The following is a 21,045-nucleotide window of genomic DNA, read 5'->3' as shown; positions in this document are numbered from 1 at the left end:
CAAGGAACCAAACATGGTTGTAGCCAAAGGCAAGGAGTTATCCTCCCTGTTGCAGAGGGTTTTGCCTTTTGAATCCAGGTATGAGCCTTAGCTGCTTGCTGGTTGATGGGTATGGGCAGTTACCCCACAGGAACCATGAACGTGCTTGGCAAAAGCATCACTGTCATCTGCAAAGCCACAAATCCAAAGCTGACTGGCTCTACTAGCCATTGTGTTAGTATATAAGGTGTTCACTTGAGCAATGAAAAGATTCTGATTGAGCACAGACTGGAGTCTGTAATCATTCACCACAGATGGGAACTTCATGTGATTAAACATATTCTTCTATGATGCTGCTAAAACCAGTTTCCCCCCTTATCAGGCTCTGGTTCGGGGTCAGAGAATGAAGGGACTTGTAACCCTCTAATGAGGGATCACGCAAGATGCTCAAATTCACCAAACTTCAATAAGCAACAGACTCTTTCCCATTCCCTCCTTAAACATAACACAACACGAGGGATTTCAAGAACATGTTTAATGATGGCAGTTTCTACTGAAACATGAGAAGTCCATTCAAACTAATCTTACCAGTTTTTTTCTTAAAAAGAAGCTTTGGTCACCATGACAAATCCTTAAACGTTTTTTAAAAAAAAAAAAAAAAAGTTCAAGCAGTTGCACAAGACAAAATGTGTGGTCCTGATAACTCCTCACATAAAAACTGCAGTAGCAGAAACTAATCTGACAGAAGAAAAAACCCTTAATGAAAACCATAGCCTGCCACCTGCAGAGATTATACCATGTACAGTGAATTGGAGAGAACAATCATGAACAAAATGTTCCAATGCATTAGTGCTTCTGTATTCAAGCCTCATTAGTGCCTGTAAACTTCTACAAGTTAGTTTGGGCTTAAGACAAGCATTAGGATAGCACAAGTTAGTGTGCTAAACAAGTGTTTGCGGTCTTCTCCACAGCTTCCAGGGAGAAAAAGAAAAGGAAAAAAAAAAAAAAAAAAACCAACTGCAGACCAAATACAAAGCTATTTGTGTACTTCCGATTTAATTCTGCAGGCAAACATGGCACACCAACTTCTGGCTTCTCAAATGTAATCTCCAGTGACAGGGCTGTGGCTGGAGTAAAGAAGCTGCAGTTCTGTGCAGGGTTTTTCCTCCACAGCACAGCATGCGCAAATAGGAAAGCCTCTAATTTGCTTGCTCTGTTTGACTCTGCTACTAGTCAGTAGATTTGTAAGCAGTGAGTGAGCCACAGGCAGACATCTGTAATAATGTTTCTCTTTTCATTTTCTGTAACAAATAATATGCCTTTAAAAATGCTCTTGAACAAAGCAAGTTTGACTATGCAACACAAAATAGCAGCAGATACTAAGTCACGTTACAGTCACAACCAGATTAAATCTGCAGTGTAAAATACACAGAACATTAAGGTAAAACACTCATGTAGTGGTTAATGGCTATTTCTTTTTCCAATGAACGCCTAGAACTAACTGAACCAAACAGTTCAAATTATTAAAACTATGTTTTAAACTAATTCCTACCATTAAAAAAATATTTATATATACACTATTAGATGAGTCACATCAAGTGCTCTTAAAATCTTAACTAAATATAGCTATAGAATATTTAACCAGACACTTTAAATCACATACAGCAACTTTTGTAGAGGTAAACATTGCCTCACATTTGCAACAGCAATTGAGTATCAATGAAAGCATTTGGATTATTTTCATGACCATGAGCAACTGGTGAGGTTGGCCTTTTATTTCCACCAAGCAGCTGCTGCTTCCCTATAAGCACTTTCTAGCTTATGGCACACAGGCTGGGACATCCCTGAAGAGCCAGAGCATCCCAGTGGCAGTTGAGCACCTCCACCTTCAATGTAAATACCTCGTCCCCGACACCATCGAGATTTGACCGCGTTATGGAAATAGTGGGATTTTTTAGCCACAAGCAAGGGGAGCAGATGACCTTTGCCAGCCTAGCTCAGCAAGTGACCTGCAGTTGTTAGAAATAACTCCTGGTTTCGATAACTGAGTCACCCTTGGAAAGAAGTGCCCTTTCCGCACCTTTTCCTCTCATCTCTCTCCTACGTAACTTGGTCTCACCTTTCTTTTGTGCAAAGAGGTGGTTTCATTCTCTCTCCACCACTCATCCAGAGTGCCTAATGCTCAGCTTAATGAGTTTGGCAGATTAGTGGACATGCACATGTTGCCATGGTATCTGCTCACAGGGCTGCCACCTCCATCGCCCCTCTGCAAATGCAAACAGCAGCTTCTAACCTCTCTCCCTCCTCAGCATTGCCACCTCTCTGACTTCAGAAGGACTAGGTCTGCCTGAGAGGCTCAGTTCCCAGTTTTCAAAATACTTTAGTCCTGAAGAGACGCAGTATTCCTTCAGAATCAGCCAAGCCTAAGTCTAAAACCTGTTTACTTAGGCAGCGGGGAAAGAGACCCAATCTTATCTCAACCTGCAGCATTGTTCAACCTATAGATCCCTGCCATTCCTACCGGCCAGACCACAACCTGCTCGGCCCCATCCTCACCTCACAGTTGGCGTGTTAGATATTGCTTAGTAACAGTAATACGGAATGACTCAAGCTCATTCATGAATGAAAATAACACAGCCTTTTTATACTGCCTTGGTGACTAATATTAACACAAGAGTCTGCTGTGGATTTCTCCAGCCAGGCTGAGTGGGCTGTTCGCAAAGCCTTTGCTGAGTCACAGCTAGGAAAAGCAGCTGTGTATGGGAGCTTTTTGGAAGTGCAAGGCTGCTGGGAAGGAAAAAAAAATTCCACTTCACCTCCTTTTACTAACTGCAGGGCCCAAGGGAACTTGTACAGAACTGGTGTAGGTCGTGGTACCATGACAAAGCAGTTCAGTGTTCTCAGCAAGCCTCAAATCCCAACAGGCCTAAACCAAAAAAAACAAACCACCAAAAAAAAAAACCACCAAAAAACCCAGAAAAACAAAACCCACAAAAAAAAAAAAAAAAAAAAAGGAACCCAAAACTGGGAGCTTGCTGCAAGGTCAGAGCTTTGCCAGAAACTCTGCAGTCTCCTTGAGGGGTTGTAACTGCAGGAGGCTAGTGGAGGGTCATGCAACAGTGGGACAATCCAAAAAACAATTGGAAAATGCATTCCCCAAGAAAAGCAAGGTTCCAGCCAGCTTAAAAACCAAAAATAAAAGGTGTTAAGGGGTGCAGTAAACAGTAAAGTCTGAACTGTCTCCGTGGTTGCTGCAACGGAAAACCACAAAGAAAAGAAACTAAACCAGTTAGGTTTGCCCTTTCTGACTATGGCCTGGAAAGCATGCATGCTTGTGGTCTCCTAAAGCCAATCCACCCAGATGTAGCAATCTAATTCTCATGGTGTCATCCCACAGCTCTGACCTCTGCAGCACAAAGCACAGCAGGGAGCGATGGTTAAAAACACATCCTTGAGTTAAATGGGATTTGTCAAGCAGGTGGTAGGGGAAAACTTCCAGTTTGGTACAGATTAACATCACTTAAATGAAGCTTCCATGAAAAATAAGAGGTGTTCTTTCTGCAATCTAATCATTTCCACATGAAGACTTATGTTGCTTAGAAAAAGGTAATATAGATGAATTGTAGACAAGTTACAGTCAGCACAGGACAGTACAAAACATTGTTTTTACTCCCTGTGGAAGGGCAGAAAATTACAAAAATATATCATCTTTAATCCAGGATTGTTGTAGTTTCGGGCATGCCTGATTCTTCCTGTTTCCCTGTGGTCTCATTTATTGAAGTTGGTCTGATCAGAGCTCCTTGGGACAATGAGAAATTCATCCTGAAGGCTTAGTGCAATTGTAGTTTAAAAAAAAAAAAAAAAAAGTATCAGTAGCAAGTCAAGAAAATTTTCTACATGAGTCAACCTCTCACCCTCTCCTCCCAAAAATCCTACACTAAACACACAGTGTGGTATTTTAGCATGGCTTGCATTTTTACCACCTAAAGTCACTTCTGTAAAGCCCATCAAATTCACTTGATTTTTTCAAACACATGATCTGTTTAACAATGACCAAAGTTTTAACAGTGAGTGAAGTATGTGGATTTCAAAAAGTAAGTCCTTGGGGTAGCTTGGTTCAATCTTCCTTGTCTTCTTCTGCAAAACTTATTTAGACCATAACGAGCTGCAAGTCGGTAACAGAGCTGGATCTTGTTATGCTTTAGTGACACCATAGCCCTCCTAAAGGAAGAAAGCTGAGTTTGCAAAGAGGAACTCTGGTCATTTCAACGCAGCAGTTAGGAAATCAGGGAACCAAGTGGTGACATTTTGGCCAGAAGATCCATAGCCTGCTGTACAAACAGCACCTCAAGGAGGTGAGGCTTGGTTTGGTTGTAACGCTGCAGAGATGAAAGCCTCCCCTTTCACAGTTATGGCTTCAGCAGGTCCCTCGACAGCAGAATGACATCTTGCAGGGCACCAATGCTCCTCGGAGCTGCTTTACCTGGAAAGCAGGAAGAATTAGTACAGCTGTAGATTTGCAATTAAATAGCTTACAGGCAGAGATGACAACCCATGTGCAAAGTGGGGAAAAAAAAAAAGCCAAAAAGCCACAAAGCAAAAAGCAGCATTATTCACTGTGATTGCCATCAGTTCCCTCCAGCAGCTGATTTCTGTGGTGACATTGGGCACTGATGTGATGTTAACACCATGCCAGGAGAAGCTAGAGTAAGCGAAGAAAAAAGCAGAGTTATATCAGACAAAACCCAGGTGCTGAAAAATCCTGCGCCCAGCCACTGTGCAGACCAGAGAAGGGACCGTGCGCAGGGGCTGCTGCTACTTCACTGCACGTGAAACAGCATCGTGGGACCTCACAGCTTTTTTCACACCAGCGCAGCTCCTTACTAACCAACACAGGTGGGCAATCCTCCTTGCTATGGATTCTCCTCCTGACACCCTACTGCTTTAACTGCTTCAGGATTCAAAAAACCACCTTAACAGGAACTTCTTACACTCCACAAAGGAGGTGAGAGCCCTCCCCCATAGGACTGCCCTGCCAGTGTATAATCGACTGAATGAGCAAACAGAATGTGATGTGTTCTGTAACTGTTACAGCCACATGAGGAAAGAACCCGGCCTTCAAACACCAAACAAAAATTACCTTTTGACCATCTCTTTCCTCCCCTGCTGTGGACCCACGGGAAATCCTTAACAGCAGCACCAAAGCTTTGGCAATTTGTTGTATTTATAGTAAGTAGCTGACTCTCTTAGTGATTTGTACCCCCTTCAGATAAGGATAAATGATACCCCTCCATTTACACACAACTTGTCACTGCAGCCTGCTGGAATAAAAAATAAAGCAAGCTGCTACAAACCCCAGCTCAATTCACCTAGCACCATGCAGAATGGCCTGCAGCTTTTGCTGGCAAAAAATCCATTAGAGCTGCTCCCCTGCGAGTCAACACCTTGCTGTAACAAGCAGACAATACCACGCTCCATTCAGAGCTGCACACAGTCAGGATCTGTAAAGGACATATTCAAAGAGAAGACACCAACAGCATAACCCTCATACTTTGCAGACTCCCAAAAGGCTTGAGCACATCCAAGGCTGAGCCCTGCAACCGTGATGAAGAGGTTCCACACAGTTCAAGGCTACTGGCACCCGAAAAACAGGGGTGAGTCCAGACATCCAGCCTTTACACATGGTGCATCTTTCCTCCAAAACATCCTGCAAGCTCTCAAAAGCCCTTTAGTCCCACGAAGGCTGAATAAATGTTCCTGTCCTCTTCCCTCTGCCTGCCATCACTCCTTACACATAAATCTTTCTGCTTTCAAGAGCACTTTGGAAGATGCATTCCTAAATGCTTCTCCATTTGTGCTGGGGTCTGCTGTTAGAAGGAAAAAATGACAATTCACACGGAAAACAAACTGAGGAATTTCACTTAGCTGATAGAAGGGATGGAGACTTCAATCCACCCCAAGAAAAACTTACTTTTGTCAATTTTTTAGGAGCCTGACACTGGGACTGGGACAATTCCAGCTCTGGCATTGAAATTCCAAGTTTCTTCCCCTACTCTGGGCTCTCATGTGGCAACCTATCACCCTGGACTCAAATGCTCTGCAGGGATGGTTCGAAACTCACCCAGCTGTGCTCAGCAAGCATAGCGAGCGGAACGCACTGCCTCCAACAGCTGCAAGTCAGCAGGGAGAGGAGACAATGCTGATACCCCAGATTACTGAAGTGCTTTCAAAGCCTCTCATGTGCAAGGCGCCAAGAATTATTCAGTACTTGTTTTTAATTTTCTAGTGAAGCTGACAAGAAATTCCCCCCAACGAGCTATGCTAGAGTTAATACGCTTAATAAGCTAACGATTTTATTTACCTTTTCAGAAACTGGTTCTTTTGCAGCTGTTTTAATCTCTTTTCTCTATTACCACAAAATAAGTAGAGTGCTCGTGATGGGGGTTGGACGCTAACACCAGTTTGTCAGGGACATTTGCCGGTAACCTACTTTATTTCAGTCCTCTCTTCTTGCGTATCACAACAGTGCCAACTGCCTGATGAATCCATGGCTTCGCTCCATCAAGTAGAGATGATGAAACCTGGCAACCTTCCCTTGCCTTCTTGAAAGAAAGTATTAAAGCTGCAAAGAACAGAGGGAAATCTTAAAATCAGATCTACTGGTGGGATGAGAAAGAGCACGCTTGGAGGATGGGATTTAGTTTTCCACTAATCATTTTCCAAGATGTGCAGCAAGCGTAATCCCATCATAAAAATGAAAAAATATCTGACATCTGGAAAATGACAATACAGTTCATCTGGTCCAAAAATCAATCAGACAGGGACACTTCTCAGCCTTCGGCAGCACAGACTGAACTGGCTATCAAGAAACACACGCCCTTTTCATGTTCAGTTTGCTTTGTGTAGCTCTATAAATCATTTCAGAACAATTCCTGAAGTTCTTATCCAAATGCTTCTTTTAATACCAGAGTAAATACATACAGAAAAACCACTCCTCCATATAAAAACTGGTTTCCATGAAGCTTTTCAAGGAGGTGTTAATGTCTAAGCGATTTTGGCATCTTTGCTCTGTGACAATCTTTGATTTTCTACTTTCAGCCTCTTGTCACACAAATTGTGCTTGCAGGATTAGAGAAGCCACTGACAGAACAGCTTCCCTGCCTCCTGAAATGAGATCGCGAAGGGGGTATCTACATCTGGCACACACACGCTTCTGAGGCAGGCAGTGGGTGGCTTTTGCATCCACAGAAAGGACTGTTTGGTTAAGATTTTGAAGTGGTCTCATTGGTCTGCCTTACAGGAGAAGGTGGTTATTTCTCATTGCTCCACTGCCCAGGGGAAGCAGGGGGTGGGATCTACCAGGACCCCAAAATCTTAATCCCTCCTGAAAAAAAAAATTAAAAATAAAAGTCACAACCTTCATCCAATGGCCCAATTTACAGTCTGCTGTTCTTCGATGTCTTATGTAAAACTGGAAACAAATACACACAAGGACAAAGCATTAAAGGAAAGAAAATTACTGCATGAGAACAATTGGAGAGGTATACATCGCATCTCCCCTGTTGCTGCTAGGCACCAACTGCCTTTTAATTAGAGTGTTGTTTGTAGTACGTGGGGGAAACAGCACAGAATCTCAATTACTCCCCCAAACACAGAGGCAAGTGCCAGTACAGATCTTCCAACAATCGGAGGGGACCTCAAACTAGCCCAGAGCCTACCCACATCATCCTCAGCAATGACTTACACTACAAACTCAAAACAAGACTCTATTTATGACCTGTGTATCCGAGTACGTTAATACTGGGGTAATGTACTTGGTATTACGCCAGGAGGTACCTAACGTCACGGCACTTCAGGCCAGCTCTTCAGATTTCTCCCTACTGCCATGCTGGTGGTAACCCTAGAGATCTGAAAGCACAGGATGGTCTTACAGTACATGTAACACTTGAATTGGATAATGCTTACAGTCCATCACAGCCAACACGTCCCTACTGCGCTGCTCTATGGAAAACCAGTTCCCTTTCCACTCCATTCCCCTGTTTTCTCAGAAGCCTGTATTTTAAAAATGCTTTTGGTGCCTTTCTAGTGGAAAGCACTGAGCAAACACCATTGCAAATTATCACTTCATGGAGAATGGACCATTTTCCCCATAGTTTCACAGCTTTTAAATCAAAAATGAACCGAACAAAAGATTCCAGCAAATTTCATGTGATATTCAGAAGCCAGGGAGACTTTGAAAATTCTGCGTTCAAAAGGCTACAGAAAGTGGTTTCTGATGCAGAATGGCAGCATGTGTGTTACAATACTGAACAATGGGCAGTCTAGCCCTAGGCATATGCTTCAGTACCAGCGTGTTGCAAAGAAATAAAGAATTAAGGAAATCAGAATAATGACTTGTGAACCGCGGCACTGCACCAGTGGATGGTGCTGCAGCACGGGGTTGCATGAGACTTAGCCTCTCTGAAAAGCAACCCCAGAAATGTACAGTCACCAGAGCAGCACCTGGTCAAAACCTGCTCGTGAAGACTTGGCAGCCCAGACAGGACACAAGTCTGTCGTGCTGTAAGCTGAGGAAGCACCGCTGCTGGGAGGCTGCTTGCATAAAGCTGAACAGCCCTACAACTGATACTGACTGCTGGCAAGGACGCACCTTCATTTGAAATAAAAAATAAATAGATAAACAAAAGAGTGCGGAATATTATAGCTCACAGGTAGCTGCCAGGAGATACTTGTCACTCCTCTGTCCCATCACAATGCTTCCAGGTTTCTGCCACCTCACAACATGTTGCTGAGCTGGCTAACAAGCCGAAATAGCAGTATCACCCCATTCTTTATGCATCAGCCCTAGCAACACCTCTGCAAGGTCACCTGATGCATCTGCACAATATTTTTTTATTTTTTTTTTTAGATAATGGAGAAGGGAAGTAGTTTTCCTGACTGAGCAATCAACAAGGCTCTTTTAACAACTGCAGGGCACTTTCTGAATATCCAAAACAAACCTACCCCTCCAGTGGTGTAGCTATCTGCATGTATTAATGACTCCCATTAACCACAGAGAGGGATACAGTTACCTCTCCCTACCCTGTGTGTTCCTGGAATCTGCGCTCAGCTGCAAAAAAGAAAGGGAACCTTAGACAGCACAAGACAACTATTCCCTGAATGCCAGTTCTGGGGAATGGCGGAGGCGGGGGGGGGGCCGTGCCAGGGAAGGAACCCCAACAGAAGACCTGGTAGAAGTTAGTTCACTGACTTACTGTGGGCACATCTGAGATGGCCTTTCTGCAGCTCTAGCCCTTTCTTCCCATATGAACACAAACACCCGTGAAGAACTCCTGATTGGTTTAATGGGGATGTCAATGGTCAAACTCAGCAATTCAAATTTGCCAAGTATCTTTACTGGTGACAGAAGACAGGAACTGTTTGGGGATGTAGCCTCCAAGTCACACAAAGGAACCAGAGCACTTCATACCTTTTACAGCACATGTATCCTCAAAGCAGCCTTCCCAAAATCAGTACTGCTAAGGGGCTGTCTGTAAGATGATCTCCCCTTCTAAACTTGGGTAGCTCTGTCTGGGCTAAACAAACGTATGTCTGAAACATCAAGGACTTCAGAAAAATGTGGAATTAATAGCTGTTGCACTGTGGCCGAAGGAGGAATTCCCACAACTGAACAGAGGACTGGCTGGCTAAGAAGCAAAAACCCCTACAGCCCCCAAACAGAGCATCACAGGAGTTGAAGAGCCATTTGTAATGGAATTGTAAGGAATCCATGAAGACCGAGTAACTTTTGTGAAAGCATCAGCACAGTGTGTGCTCCAGAGAAGCAACATCAAGTAACACTACCACAGCTCTCCTGAGTCAGATGGTTTCCAGCAAGCTCTCTCCTTTGTTTATCTAGTATTTTACTATTAGACATCTTATCCTGAAGCACTGCTGTGACTGAGAGTCTTCTGTTCTCACTCTTTGGAAAACCCCTCTGATCCTGCTACCTAAAGTTCACAGAGAAAGCACTCGGTTAAGAGGAAGAGGAGCAGGAGACAGGGACTTTTAAAATAGGCCACGGTGAGACAGAGATCTCTGCGCTCTGGGTTTAACAAAGCTGGGTCCCCAAGTAAAAATTGCATGAGTTGAAATTATTAGTGCAAACGCAGGAGTCTTCCAATTCAAGAACTAATTATTTACACATAAAGGCACAACTCCTTCGTTGTTCCACGGCTTCCAACTATTCCAACTATTGCCTGACTTTTATAGAGAACTAATGGAACTAATGCAGTTATTTTGAAAAAGAGCAGCAGAGTGTGTGGTGGTACGTGTTTTAGATGCTGGCACACATGTGCTTAAGGCAAATGTGTTGTTCCCCCTTTCCAAATTTAGGAGACGGGCAACTTTAGTAAAGTCTGTGAAACCTCCCGTTAGGAGTTGTCAAGATCTGCGGTTTTATAATTAGGAGAGCTTATTTCAGCCAAAGTGAGACAGATTTTAGAGTAGTCCTTATTTGGATGAGAATGCAACTTCAATGCTGTGGATGGCTTGATGCAAATAAAAATAAGAGATGCAGATACCCTGATGCCATAAATCAACACGCAGCATCTTTACATGCTGAGTGGTTGCTATAAATCTCAGGCCCAGAATAAGCACCAAAAGTTTTGAGTTGTCACACCACTTCTATCTCAAAAAGGCAAACACATTTAAGGAAAGATTGTTGCTAAGGGATAACTGCTAACATCATCAGCGGGGGACCACAGTCCTCTCTTTGTCACAGAACAACATGAGAGCACTCTGGTACCAAACCCAGAGGTTGGTGGAGATTGCCATCATTTCCCTCCCAGGCTCACGGCAACGGCAGCACCTGGAAGCAGCCCTTGATCCACAGCCCTCCGTGCAGTGTGTGCGTAGGCACTGAGAGCGCACAGGAACGACTACCAACAGCTGCCCAAGGGGGGAAGTTCAGTCTGTTAAACCTTGTTAGCTACTTGGGGCACGTGCATCCCGTTGTGCTGCTCTGCAGAGGAAAGAGGAAGGCAGACAGCCTAGGGGTAGTGACATGGTTATTACAAGAGCGGGCGAGTAGAGCGCAACATGTGCTGAGAGCAGGCAGAGGAGCTGTAAAGGAAAGTGATAATGCTTGGGCAAAGTGAAAGAGAGACTGTGACTGCCTTATCTCTGCCAAGTTGGCCCAGCAGAGAATAAAAGAGCTGTCTTCACTAACAAGAGCTCAGTGAGCAAGCCTAACCAGACGGGCTCGCAGCAGTACCTGTATTTCACATCAAACACTGTTGAGTCTTCATCCTCATCGTCTTCTTCATTCAGAGGAGCCATTTCTACCCGCTCGGCTGGAGTAGTGATTATGTCGTACTTCCTGGTTTTCTTAATCCTCTTGCCAGACCTGAAACACAGAGGTGGGAAGGGAAGGACCATTTTTGTACAGTACCCTTGGAGAGGCTGAAGCTGTTCCCACCAACACTGAATTGCTGCCCTGTTTAATTCAGACCTCCCCAGGCACGCGGGCCACAGAGCCAGCCTCTGTTCCCTCCCGCTGCCTTTCCAAGGCCACCGTTTGTGCCCATCAGTGTAGAGCACAGTTTCTCATCAACTGCAATCCAGATCAACGTCAGTATTTCAGCCCCTGACAAACCAGAGATCTCTGGCATCCAGGAAGGCATACAAGCGCAGCAGCCCACTGCATCCTCCTGCTGCCACACTCATAAGTGAGACACGGGCTTAAATAGCCGAGGCAGCCAATGGTTTAGTGAACACGTTTAGATGGGAAAGGCCAGGTTAAGCCCTGCTGAGACAAGGGAATATTCTGGGCAGGATTAGGAGCAAAGGGATGGTGATGTCTGGGTACAAATAGCCTGCTCTCTTCCCTTGCACTCAGGCCAGCCTCAGGACGCCCAGAGCAACAACCCTGAGCCTTGTCTGAGAAGTTCATGCTTTATGCTGCGTAAGTGCTATGAAAAATAATCAACTATCATTCAAAGCTAACTGTACCTACCACCTCTCCTCCTATAAAGGCCAGCCTTACTTTCCTTTCTAAATGGAGATGCTCAAGCACGTGCAAGTCCCATGGTTTTGAGAGATCTATTTTCTAACACTTACTTTCAATTAACAAACATTTGGTGCATGGCTTTTCAACTAATTCTCTGCCTCTAGCTTGAATTGTGTGAGTTCTTATTTCACCTACTCCTTTCATGCATATTAGGAGGCTCACACTGCTCATGCATTAATCCAGTTTTGTGATTATACATTAAAGAAGGTGGTGATGTGTACGGTTAGCCTTCAGGGAGAAAAGTGGATGTTTTTGGTTAACAAACTGCAGAATTTTCCCCTTCACCTTTTATAAAATAAAACTGGCAACTGCCAAGCACGAGAAGGGAGCTGGTGCAGGTGCAAGCAAGCAGCCCTAATTTTTGGTAATCACAACTACCGCTCTGAGCGGACAGCACGTCATGAGTACACTTTCACCATGAAGGAGTCCTGCCCCAGCACGTCACGCAAGGTGTGCCAGATTCAACATTCCCATTTCTGCATCAAGAACAGATGCCTTTCCAAGAGCTACGCAGCAGCAAGAACTGAGGTACGAGCATTACGGAGTGACTAGGACTCAAATCCTGTGTTTGCATCTCCACTGCAACTGTCCCTTCTAAGCTTAAAGTAAAGGAAATGTAAACCAGTGAACAGCTGCGATGTGGAAGTCTGTGTCTCTGCCTAGCATTGCTTTTGGGCAGTAGTCCAAGGCCAAACGAACAGGTTCCAGCCCTTGGGATGGAGCTGTCTGCACTCCCTCCCTGTTCTGAAGGCTAAGGTTGCATCAGAAGCGAGAAGTCATCTCCTGTAGTCTAATCTTTATAGCAATCTGTGCCGCTGTGTCACGTAGAGCACAGGGTGGTTTGTTCTATTACTGCTGTTGTTGAAACAAGCAATTTTATATCCAATACAGTAGGACTCTTAACCCAAACACTTGAAAATCATTTTGAAAACACTTCTCCGTATTATTCTGCTTCTCAGCCAAGACCTAGCAGCAAACTGATGCAGGGAGGTCTCATCTTACAAGTAATGCATTGATTTTACAAGAAACATTTACACACACCGTGAAGCCTAAACATAGACCAAAACTAACCTGTGTCTACCTGTCAGAACAAACCAAGCACAGCCTTACCACTCTGCCTTACACGTACAGTCTGCAGGGGCTTTCCATGGGTTCACCCATTTAAGACCCTACCTGCGTAACAGGCCCACTTTATTGAGAGACATCGTCCCTCATTCCCTCCATTAGAAAGCATAACTTATTCTATGTAGTTCATCTTACCACACAGTTAATATTAAAAGTGTTCGAAGCAATTACTGCAGAATAGGTATTTTTAGAAATGGAAAACTAGAACCCTTTAGCCTCCAGCCATTAATTAGTCAATTTGGGCTACACTTTAAAGAGGACCTGGAGCAGAACTCTTTGCACAGTGATCTATTAGTCCTCCACAACGCTCACTTAACCATAGTGCTCATTTAGAAAAGGGAGGAAGCTCATTTTGCTGCTGGTTTTTGGCTAAGCCACTGCAATCAGTTGTTTGCCATTGGCAAGGCAAAAGAGTCTTTCCTTGCCTCTTCTTCCTCAACTAATTCTACATCCCATTACCTAGCTAATTTGTCATTAATCTGTACTTTTCAGTGGTCTGTTTTCTCACACACTCATTTGAACAACTCCCCTAAACATCGTAAATACTAGAATTACCAAAGCTAACTTTAAAGGAAAGCTTTGGGAGTGTCCCTACATGAATGCAAAACAAGCCTGTCTGTCAGGAAACCACTGCACATTAAAACTCCCAAACCTCAGTAGGATCCCTGTAATCATCAGTGATCATCAGTGACGACAACACAAAAGGAAAAGCACTTTATCCAGCGGATGGGACCAGGCAGTATCTTTTGTTTGCAGACAGCAGAGTCAGCGGAGTAGTGCAGAGCAGGAACTACAGCATACAAATGTTTCATGAACTTTGGAGACCTCCTGGGTAGGATCAGGACACATTAGCCCTCATGGGCAAAGAGAGGATCTCCTTTCCAGCCATATCCATTTTGTGCAGGTTTTTTTAAAGCAAACAAGAAGCGCGCTGGAAGCTGCGGTTAGCAACAAGCTGAAACACTCTCCAAGTGGTTTACCCAAGGCAGAAGTGGAACTAGGTATTTCAGTGCAGAAAACTGTCTTCCACTTAAAAAAATCACATTGCTTCTGCTGTCTGACTTCAGCCACTCCCTGCCCCGTAATTAGAAGGGATGCTACAGGTCTTGTATGGAATCACCATGAGAAGGGGGGGGGGTGCGGAAAAAATCAATTAACTGCAGCCAGGGCTATCAACCTTTCACTTCAGACCCAGTGCTGCTCCCACCAAAACCAGCTCCCTGGTGTTAACAGCACAACAAAGTTAACTGATGAAGTGATGTTTGCACACTGGCATTGCCCTTGGGCTTGAATGACTGCAGCACTGTGCACCACACCAGGGTCTGGTCCATCAGGAATCAGATGTACTCCCTCCACCATGCTGCACAGTGCGAGGAGGGACAACATACAGAGATGGGCTGGAGCAGAGCACGGACTGTGTGTCTCTGTATTTTGACCGGGAGCTATTTTGATCAAGCACCAGTCATATGCAGCGCTTCATCCTCCTTTCTGAGGCATCATGTGGCAAAGTAAATGCTCAAGTCAACTCACTAGTTCATTATGTTATTTACGCCTCTGATCTATTTTAGTCAACAACCCTGATATTCAAAGACAATGCTTTTCTTGACCCAGAGAGCGAGGTCTCTGCATTTCTTATCTAGCATTAACACTTCCTGCCAGAAATGCAGAGGGAGGGGACCACCCCCTGGAAAAAAAAGAAAAGCAAAAAAACCCCTACTCCTTAGCAGAGTGCTTACTGCAAGTCTGATCAAGCCAGCTACAATCTTCACCCTAGAACTGCAGCAATGTTACATTTGGAATGGATTGGGACCGGTTTATTTACTGTTTAAAAAAATTATGAAAATATAAACCTGTGAAAACTCCAGGCTTCCTACCAGCTGATGAATTAGATCAGTGATATTTCACTACTGTTGATCTGTCTGGGCATTTCTGCTCTCTGGATGGTGCTGCATGCAACGAAGTTAAACCACGAAGCTAAGTCCTCACGTATTTTCTGGATATACATTTTGTTGTGGCAAACCGAAGGTGCTGTGTTCCCTAACAATCAAGTCCTTAAGATGGAATATATGCAGCCACAGAGAGCAGAAGTGTCCCCTTGCTTAACTGCGCTGCTAACAGAAGGGATGGATCAGAGACTGCTACTGGGAATAACTTCAGGAACACCTAAATGGGATATTGTTGTGGTTCAATGAAGCAGTGATGTCTGTAAGTAATTAAAATATAGCCACTCACATCTGGTAGTCAGTACCAGTGCCAGCATGTACTTCCAAACATTACAGCACAGTCAGACCAGTATCGTCTGAGACCTGCTCGAGAAGTATCCTTGTTTTATAGGGCAGAGCTACAGAAACTTTTACGATCTACCCAAACTCAAGGTAGTGAATCCTACAAGAAGAAACAGCATTCATCCTCTGCTGCGACCATTCACATCAGAGCTGTAAAGAGTCCAAGACAGCATCAGACAGCAATCCCCTCTTCCTTCCTTCTGCCAATTTCTGCCACATTCACATCAAGACAATACTGTCCTCCCAAAGACAGGACCTCCGAGACCTAGGACAAGTGTCCCGTTTGTCATTCTCTGTGGCCCTAACTAACCTAAATGCAGCTTAAATGAAGCTTTCAACGTGGGTCACAAATACATGTTTTGAGGTTAGTTTTGTTGGTTTTCTTTTTCTTCTCCATTTAGGGTCATTTTAACAGTGAGTTTTTCTTTCCTGTTCCTGGCAGAGGTCTTGTCTTTGCTGGAGTATTCAAACTGGTTATAATACAATTAATTTAAATCAGTCAGATTCTCTGGGGTTAAACCTCAGATGGCCCAGAGCAATTGCCCAGCTCATAGAACAAAGGGTCTTGTATCCTACGATCATATGCTTGAACCTCTCTCCTCAATCTCGGTAATTTATACCAGTTCTGCATCTACTGGAAAACTAGGCTTAAAGTGGTATTTGAGGAAGAAATCAAAACTGAACAACAAGCAGCATTACAAAGCAATGAGTTACAAAATAAGCAGGTAGCTTCTCTCTAAAAATCTAGATAAATAGCAGCCTTTCCCAGCCTGTGTTCTGTTCATTCAAGGGCAGGTCAAGACATGTAGCAAACACAGCACACTGTTTTCTGCAACTAAAGCTTTGGGTTTCAGCTGGCCCATTTGAGCAGAAATAACTTATCCAGTTCCCCTAGAAGGCATATGGTCTACCAGCACAGACAGGCACATCTGAGAAATCACGTTTCTTGGGAATTGATCGCAACTGCATTGTGATGAAATGAACTGAGCTGCACCAGGAGAGAGAAACAGGGCAGAGCATGGGGGTAAAAAGGCAAAATCCATAACACAGATCAAAGAGGGAATTTAGCCCCATGAACGGTTCATAAGCTGTTGCAAGACACTGTGTTTCTTGGTAATGCAACCTACCCAACCATTTGAGAGTAATACGAAACTTAGTCTGTTGTGGAAATCTTTTTGGTTTGGGAGCATGTAGTACACAGGGGTATAGGAATGAAAGAAAGCAAGCCCAGAACTGAGCCAAAGAGAAAGAAAAGAAAAAAGAAGAAAAAAAAGCTATAGCAAACGAGGCCTTGCCACATGCAGACGAGTATCAGTCTTGGCTGACCCTCCTAGTCCCTAGTAGCCACAGAGGGAAAGGAAATTCAAACCACTGGGTGATACCACATTCTGAATCACAGGTCCATCAGATGAACCCAGAACATAACGTTCCCAAATGGAACGAAGAGAAATCTCTGAGCATTGTCTTGAGAACAGAGCTAGAAAGCTGGAGAAATATATCTACCCTGGCTCAACAAAAAGGGGAAAATAATATATACATTAAAATATATTAAAATGAGATGTATAAAAAAAATAAATCCAATGCCTGTGACAAGAATATCTGGCCACTCACTAGTTCATTTCATCTCTGCAACCCATATCTAACAGGATAATTTACTTCCAGCAACCCAAAGCAATTTCACAGTGAAAGTTTAATCAAAGATTGGATTTCAGCAAAATCTCTTTAATAGGAATCCATGACACTTCAGAAAAAAAAAATCACTATGTTTTTGACTAAGTATGAACAAAGCTCTTACTCTGATGGGAAAAAAAGCTTTACATTTGAGGGCAAATCCCTTATCTCTTCTGCAACAGAATCTCCTCCCATCTATGCTGCCAGCTACAAGTGTGACACTGGACAAACATACCTGTTGCTATTCTTGTCTTATTTGCAACTGGGGTAACTGTTTACAAACAATTGCTCTGTCAGATAAAGAAATGTACTCAGAAGCCAAAAGCTTCGTTCTCCTTGCAGGTTCTATTAAAGATATATGAGATCTCAGAGAGTGCTGTGGTTTTTTACATATCTTTAATGCTGCATTAATTCTGATCAGTTGCATAACAAGAACTTTGGCATGGGAGAATTAATCCATCATTTCCAAGGTGACATTAACCTGGACCTGCTTTTGCCGACTATGGTATAGGGAAAGGTTTTTGAAGGCTATCAGTTTGCTTTCTTTGGCTAGAAATGTTCAGCTTTACACCAGGTCTCCTTGACACAAGGTCTCACTTTATACCCAGAAGAAACTGAGGCAAAGGAAACAAACTCTTCAAGTTCAGAGAGAACTAGGAGTAGAAACTTAAGCTTTTCATTCTGCACTTACAGACTCCTAGTTCTAGATCATATACTTACTACCAGTTTTGCTGTGTTTCTCCATGACAACTTTATAAACTGCAAAGCAGTCATATTGATTAAAAAAATTCTCTTCAGTATTTTACTGGGTTCTCCCAAACCACCTCACTTTAATGAGCAAATTTGTTTACATTGTCTGTTGCCAGCTGCTGCAACACTTAAGAAGAATTTAGTTAAATGTCAATTTCTTTAGAAAATATCAGTTCATATCATTTTGGCCTTTAAGACCATACTTTATAATACCACCGCTGTGAACACTGCCCTTCCTACACAGAATTAATTCAGAAACAGGAGAAGCAGAGCATTCAGCTGCAGCCATCATGTATATACAAAGGAACTGCTTGAAGACAGAACAAGGAAGAATTTGCCAACTCCACTTGTTCAACTACTTCTGTCACCTGAGACACGGTGCTCACCTCCTGCCTGCTGCCAAGAGCCTGCTGCTCCGCTCTCCCAGCTCTTTCCTGCTGCCCCTACCTACAAGTCAGATGACTGTCAACTACTGAAATCTTGCAATCCTCCTGGCAAAGCCGGGCACAAACAGGCAACAATTTTTCACTTGTAGACTGCGCGAGTCAGGGACAGCCTCTAGTGCACCATGGGACTCTTGCCACAACCCTGAGAAAAATAACAATTAACACCAAGAGCGGCCAAATGGAGCTTTAATATTTGCTTTTCTTCTGCTCCGGCAACAAGCCAAGAGGAAGACTGGCCTTCTAAAGGGATCGAGTTTAATTTGCTCGCGTTCCTCACAGCAGGAGACATTATATGAGTTTCAAGGGCTGCCTGGACAACTCAAGCATGTGCCTGCACCAACCCACTCCAGCAGCGTGCAGCGCAGTGAATGACCTGGCCCGCACCGGTTATGCCACGCTAAGTGGATGAGATATGAGCACCAAGAAGATGCAAACTTCTTCCCAGCTTCTTGCTGCTTGTTCGCCAGCATCCCTCCTGGCTCTGTGAGCAACTGGGGGATTCTTTCCTTCTGTGCCGGGAGCAGGAGCTTGCTTCCATCGGCAATCTACCCCAACGAAACATCAGGGAGCTTGGTAACACGCCAGCGCCGTGGTCTAAATCAACATCTACTTTCGGCTAAGCTGAACACCTCAAGCCTATCTGCACAAGCTTCATTAGAAGGAAAAGAAAGATTTGGGTTTTCCACTTAGCACAAGTTACTACAGCGGCGGCACCGCGGCAGCCCACGGGCGCGCAGGATGCACGGCCCAGGCTGGACGGGGCCTCTCCAGGCCCAGCAGGGCCCGCCGGGGCCGCTGCCCCGAGCGGCTTCACGCAGCCCCGCGGACGGCACCGCGGCCCCCGTGCCCCCGTCCCAGTGACCCGCCGCCCTCACACCAGCCCCCCACGGGCGTACGGCGCCTCACGGCCGCGCCGCCGCCCCGCACCTCCGGGGAGCCGCTTCCCGCCCGGCTCCCGCCCCGTCTTCCCGCAGAAGGGGAGGAAGGCGCAGAGCTGCGAGGCCGGCGGCGCCCCCCCGGCTGTCCCACGGGGCGCTCACACAGCCGTGCCCGAAGGCAAGCCTCACACGGGCCGCTAACGGGCGCCGGGCTCCGGGCGGCCGCGCTTCGGGGCTTAGCGCCCGCCGCCCGGGGACAGGCCCCGCGGCCGGGCCCCCCGAGCCGGGCCGCCCCCCCCTCCCCGGGGGCCAGGCGGGGCCGGGCGCGGCGCGGCCGTACCTGAAGACGCGGAGCAGGAGGCAGGCGATGAGCGCGGCCGTGAGGGCGCAGGCCCCGATGACGGCGGCCTTCAGCGCCGAGAGGTCGCGCAGCAGCGCGGGCACGGGGCTGAGCCGGGCCCCGCTGTGGTTGCCGGGCGCGCCGGCCGGCTCGGCTGGCAGGCGGCTGCCGTTCCCCGCCGCCGGCGGTTCCTGGCTGCCGCGGGCGCCGGGCGCGGCCGGCAGCAGCAGCGGCAGCAGCAGGCAGGCCGAGAGCAGCAGCAGCGGCCCGGCGGAGCGCATCCTGCCCGGCTCCGGCCGCCGCCGCGCCGAGCCCCGGAAGGCAGCGCCGGCCGGCCCGGCCCGCCCCCCCGAGAGGCGCCGCCTCCCGCCGCCGGGGCCCGCGGCCGGGACTCGGGCAGGGCGGCCGGAGCCCCCGTCCCGCCGCCCCCGCCGGTAACGGCAGCGTTCCTGACGGCAGGCCCCGTCTGGCCAGCGGCGCAGCGGTCACAGGCTGCCAGCCAGCCGAGCTCCCCCGAGCCGGAGCCGCTCCGTCACATTTACTGCTGATTTTCCCTTTCCGCTGGCCACCTGGGCTTGGCTTCCAGCTTAGTGTTCGCACTGATCTTTCACACCTTAAAAATCTTCACGGATCTGACATCCGTGGCAGCCGCAGCCGCGGCTGTGCATCCCCGGCCGGGCGGGGGGCGAGGGGCGGGGGGCGGCCGGGCCGCCCCGCTGCGGGCACCGCTCGCTGCTGCTCGTCCTGTTCAGCGGGAGCCGCAGAATAATTTTCCGCTGCAAAATAATCGTGGCTGGGGAGAGGGGCATGTTGCCCCTGAAACGAAGTTGAAGCAGAAGCGGGGGGAAGCCTGCCTGTTAGGCTCTGCGCTTCAGGGCTGGCGTGCCAGGGTATAATCTATAAGAACGTGTGACTAAACTGTGAAAAAGATTACGGAGATGTATTCCTGCTGGCAATGTCCCGTTGGAAAGGGGGCAGTGAAATAATGCCTGGTTCATCCAGTTCCCTAGCCAATTGGGATGCTGTAGCAAATGCCACCCACTCAGTACTAAAAGCATCCTGTGTTTTTTGCAGCAAGTTCTTGGGGATTAGGAAATTTTGACGTGGACGATGTGCAGAAGGCCCCCTACACTGTCTGAATTGGTCATTGTTCCAGCTTTATTTCATTGCTTGCTTTTGTGCACTTTCCCAGTTTCCGACATGGGGCCCCAGTTTATTTCTGTTCAGAGAAAAAAGAAAAAAAATCCAGCTGGGCAGGAGGTCAAACTGGTGATGCAGACTCTTTCCCAAACATTGGTGTGAGCCTGCTCACATGATTTATTATTTGTAAACACTGACCCTGATGTTGGCCCTGCCTGTTCTGAGATGTTTGCCAGCTGCTGCTCCGTCTTTATCAGATCTCACTTGGCCGCACCCTGCCACTCCTCTTGCAGTGCAGCGCTGCTCCATAGGATGAAGAAAAGGTGTAAGGGGCTTCCAAAGCAAGAACCACCTCCAGCTGGTCACAGAGCTTAGGGTCCAA

General features: G+C 46.2%; 1 protein-coding gene across 1 annotated transcript; it reads right to left on the bottom strand.

Annotated features, from left to right (window-relative positions):
- Positions 1–499: 499 nt before the first annotated feature.
- Positions 500–20,151, bottom strand: FAM174B (family with sequence similarity 174 member B). Its single transcript, XM_037395379.1, has 3 exons — positions 19,524–20,151; positions 11,234–11,365; positions 500–4,462 (listed from the first exon to the last, which is right to left on the bottom strand). Exons 1-3 carry the CDS (start codon positions 19,802–19,804, stop codon positions 4,459–4,461), a joined length of 417 nt encoding a protein of 138 aa, XP_037251276.1. The 5' UTR covers positions 19,805–20,151; the 3' UTR covers positions 500–4,458.
- Between the last annotated feature and the right edge of the window lie 894 nt (positions 20,152–21,045).

The sequence above is a fragment of the Falco rusticolus genome, chromosome 7 (assembly GCF_015220075.1).
Source record: "Falco rusticolus isolate bFalRus1 chromosome 7, bFalRus1.pri, whole genome shotgun sequence".
NCBI lineage: Eukaryota > Metazoa > Chordata > Aves > Falconiformes > Falconidae > Falco > Falco rusticolus.
This window is presented reverse-complemented; position numbering and strand designations above follow the sequence as displayed.

What these genes read in the sequence shown, in the direction of transcription:
- FAM174B (XM_037395379.1), bottom strand. Translation starts at nt 19,804, where the DNA reads ATGCGCTCCGCCGGGCCGCTGCTGCTGCTCTCGGCCTGCCTGCTGCTG. An exon ending in CTCCTGCTCCGCGTCTTCAG is followed by an intron (nt 11,366 to 19,523) that starts GTACGGCCGCGC and finishes TCTGTGTTTCAG; the next exon opens with GTCTGGCAAGAGGATTAAGA.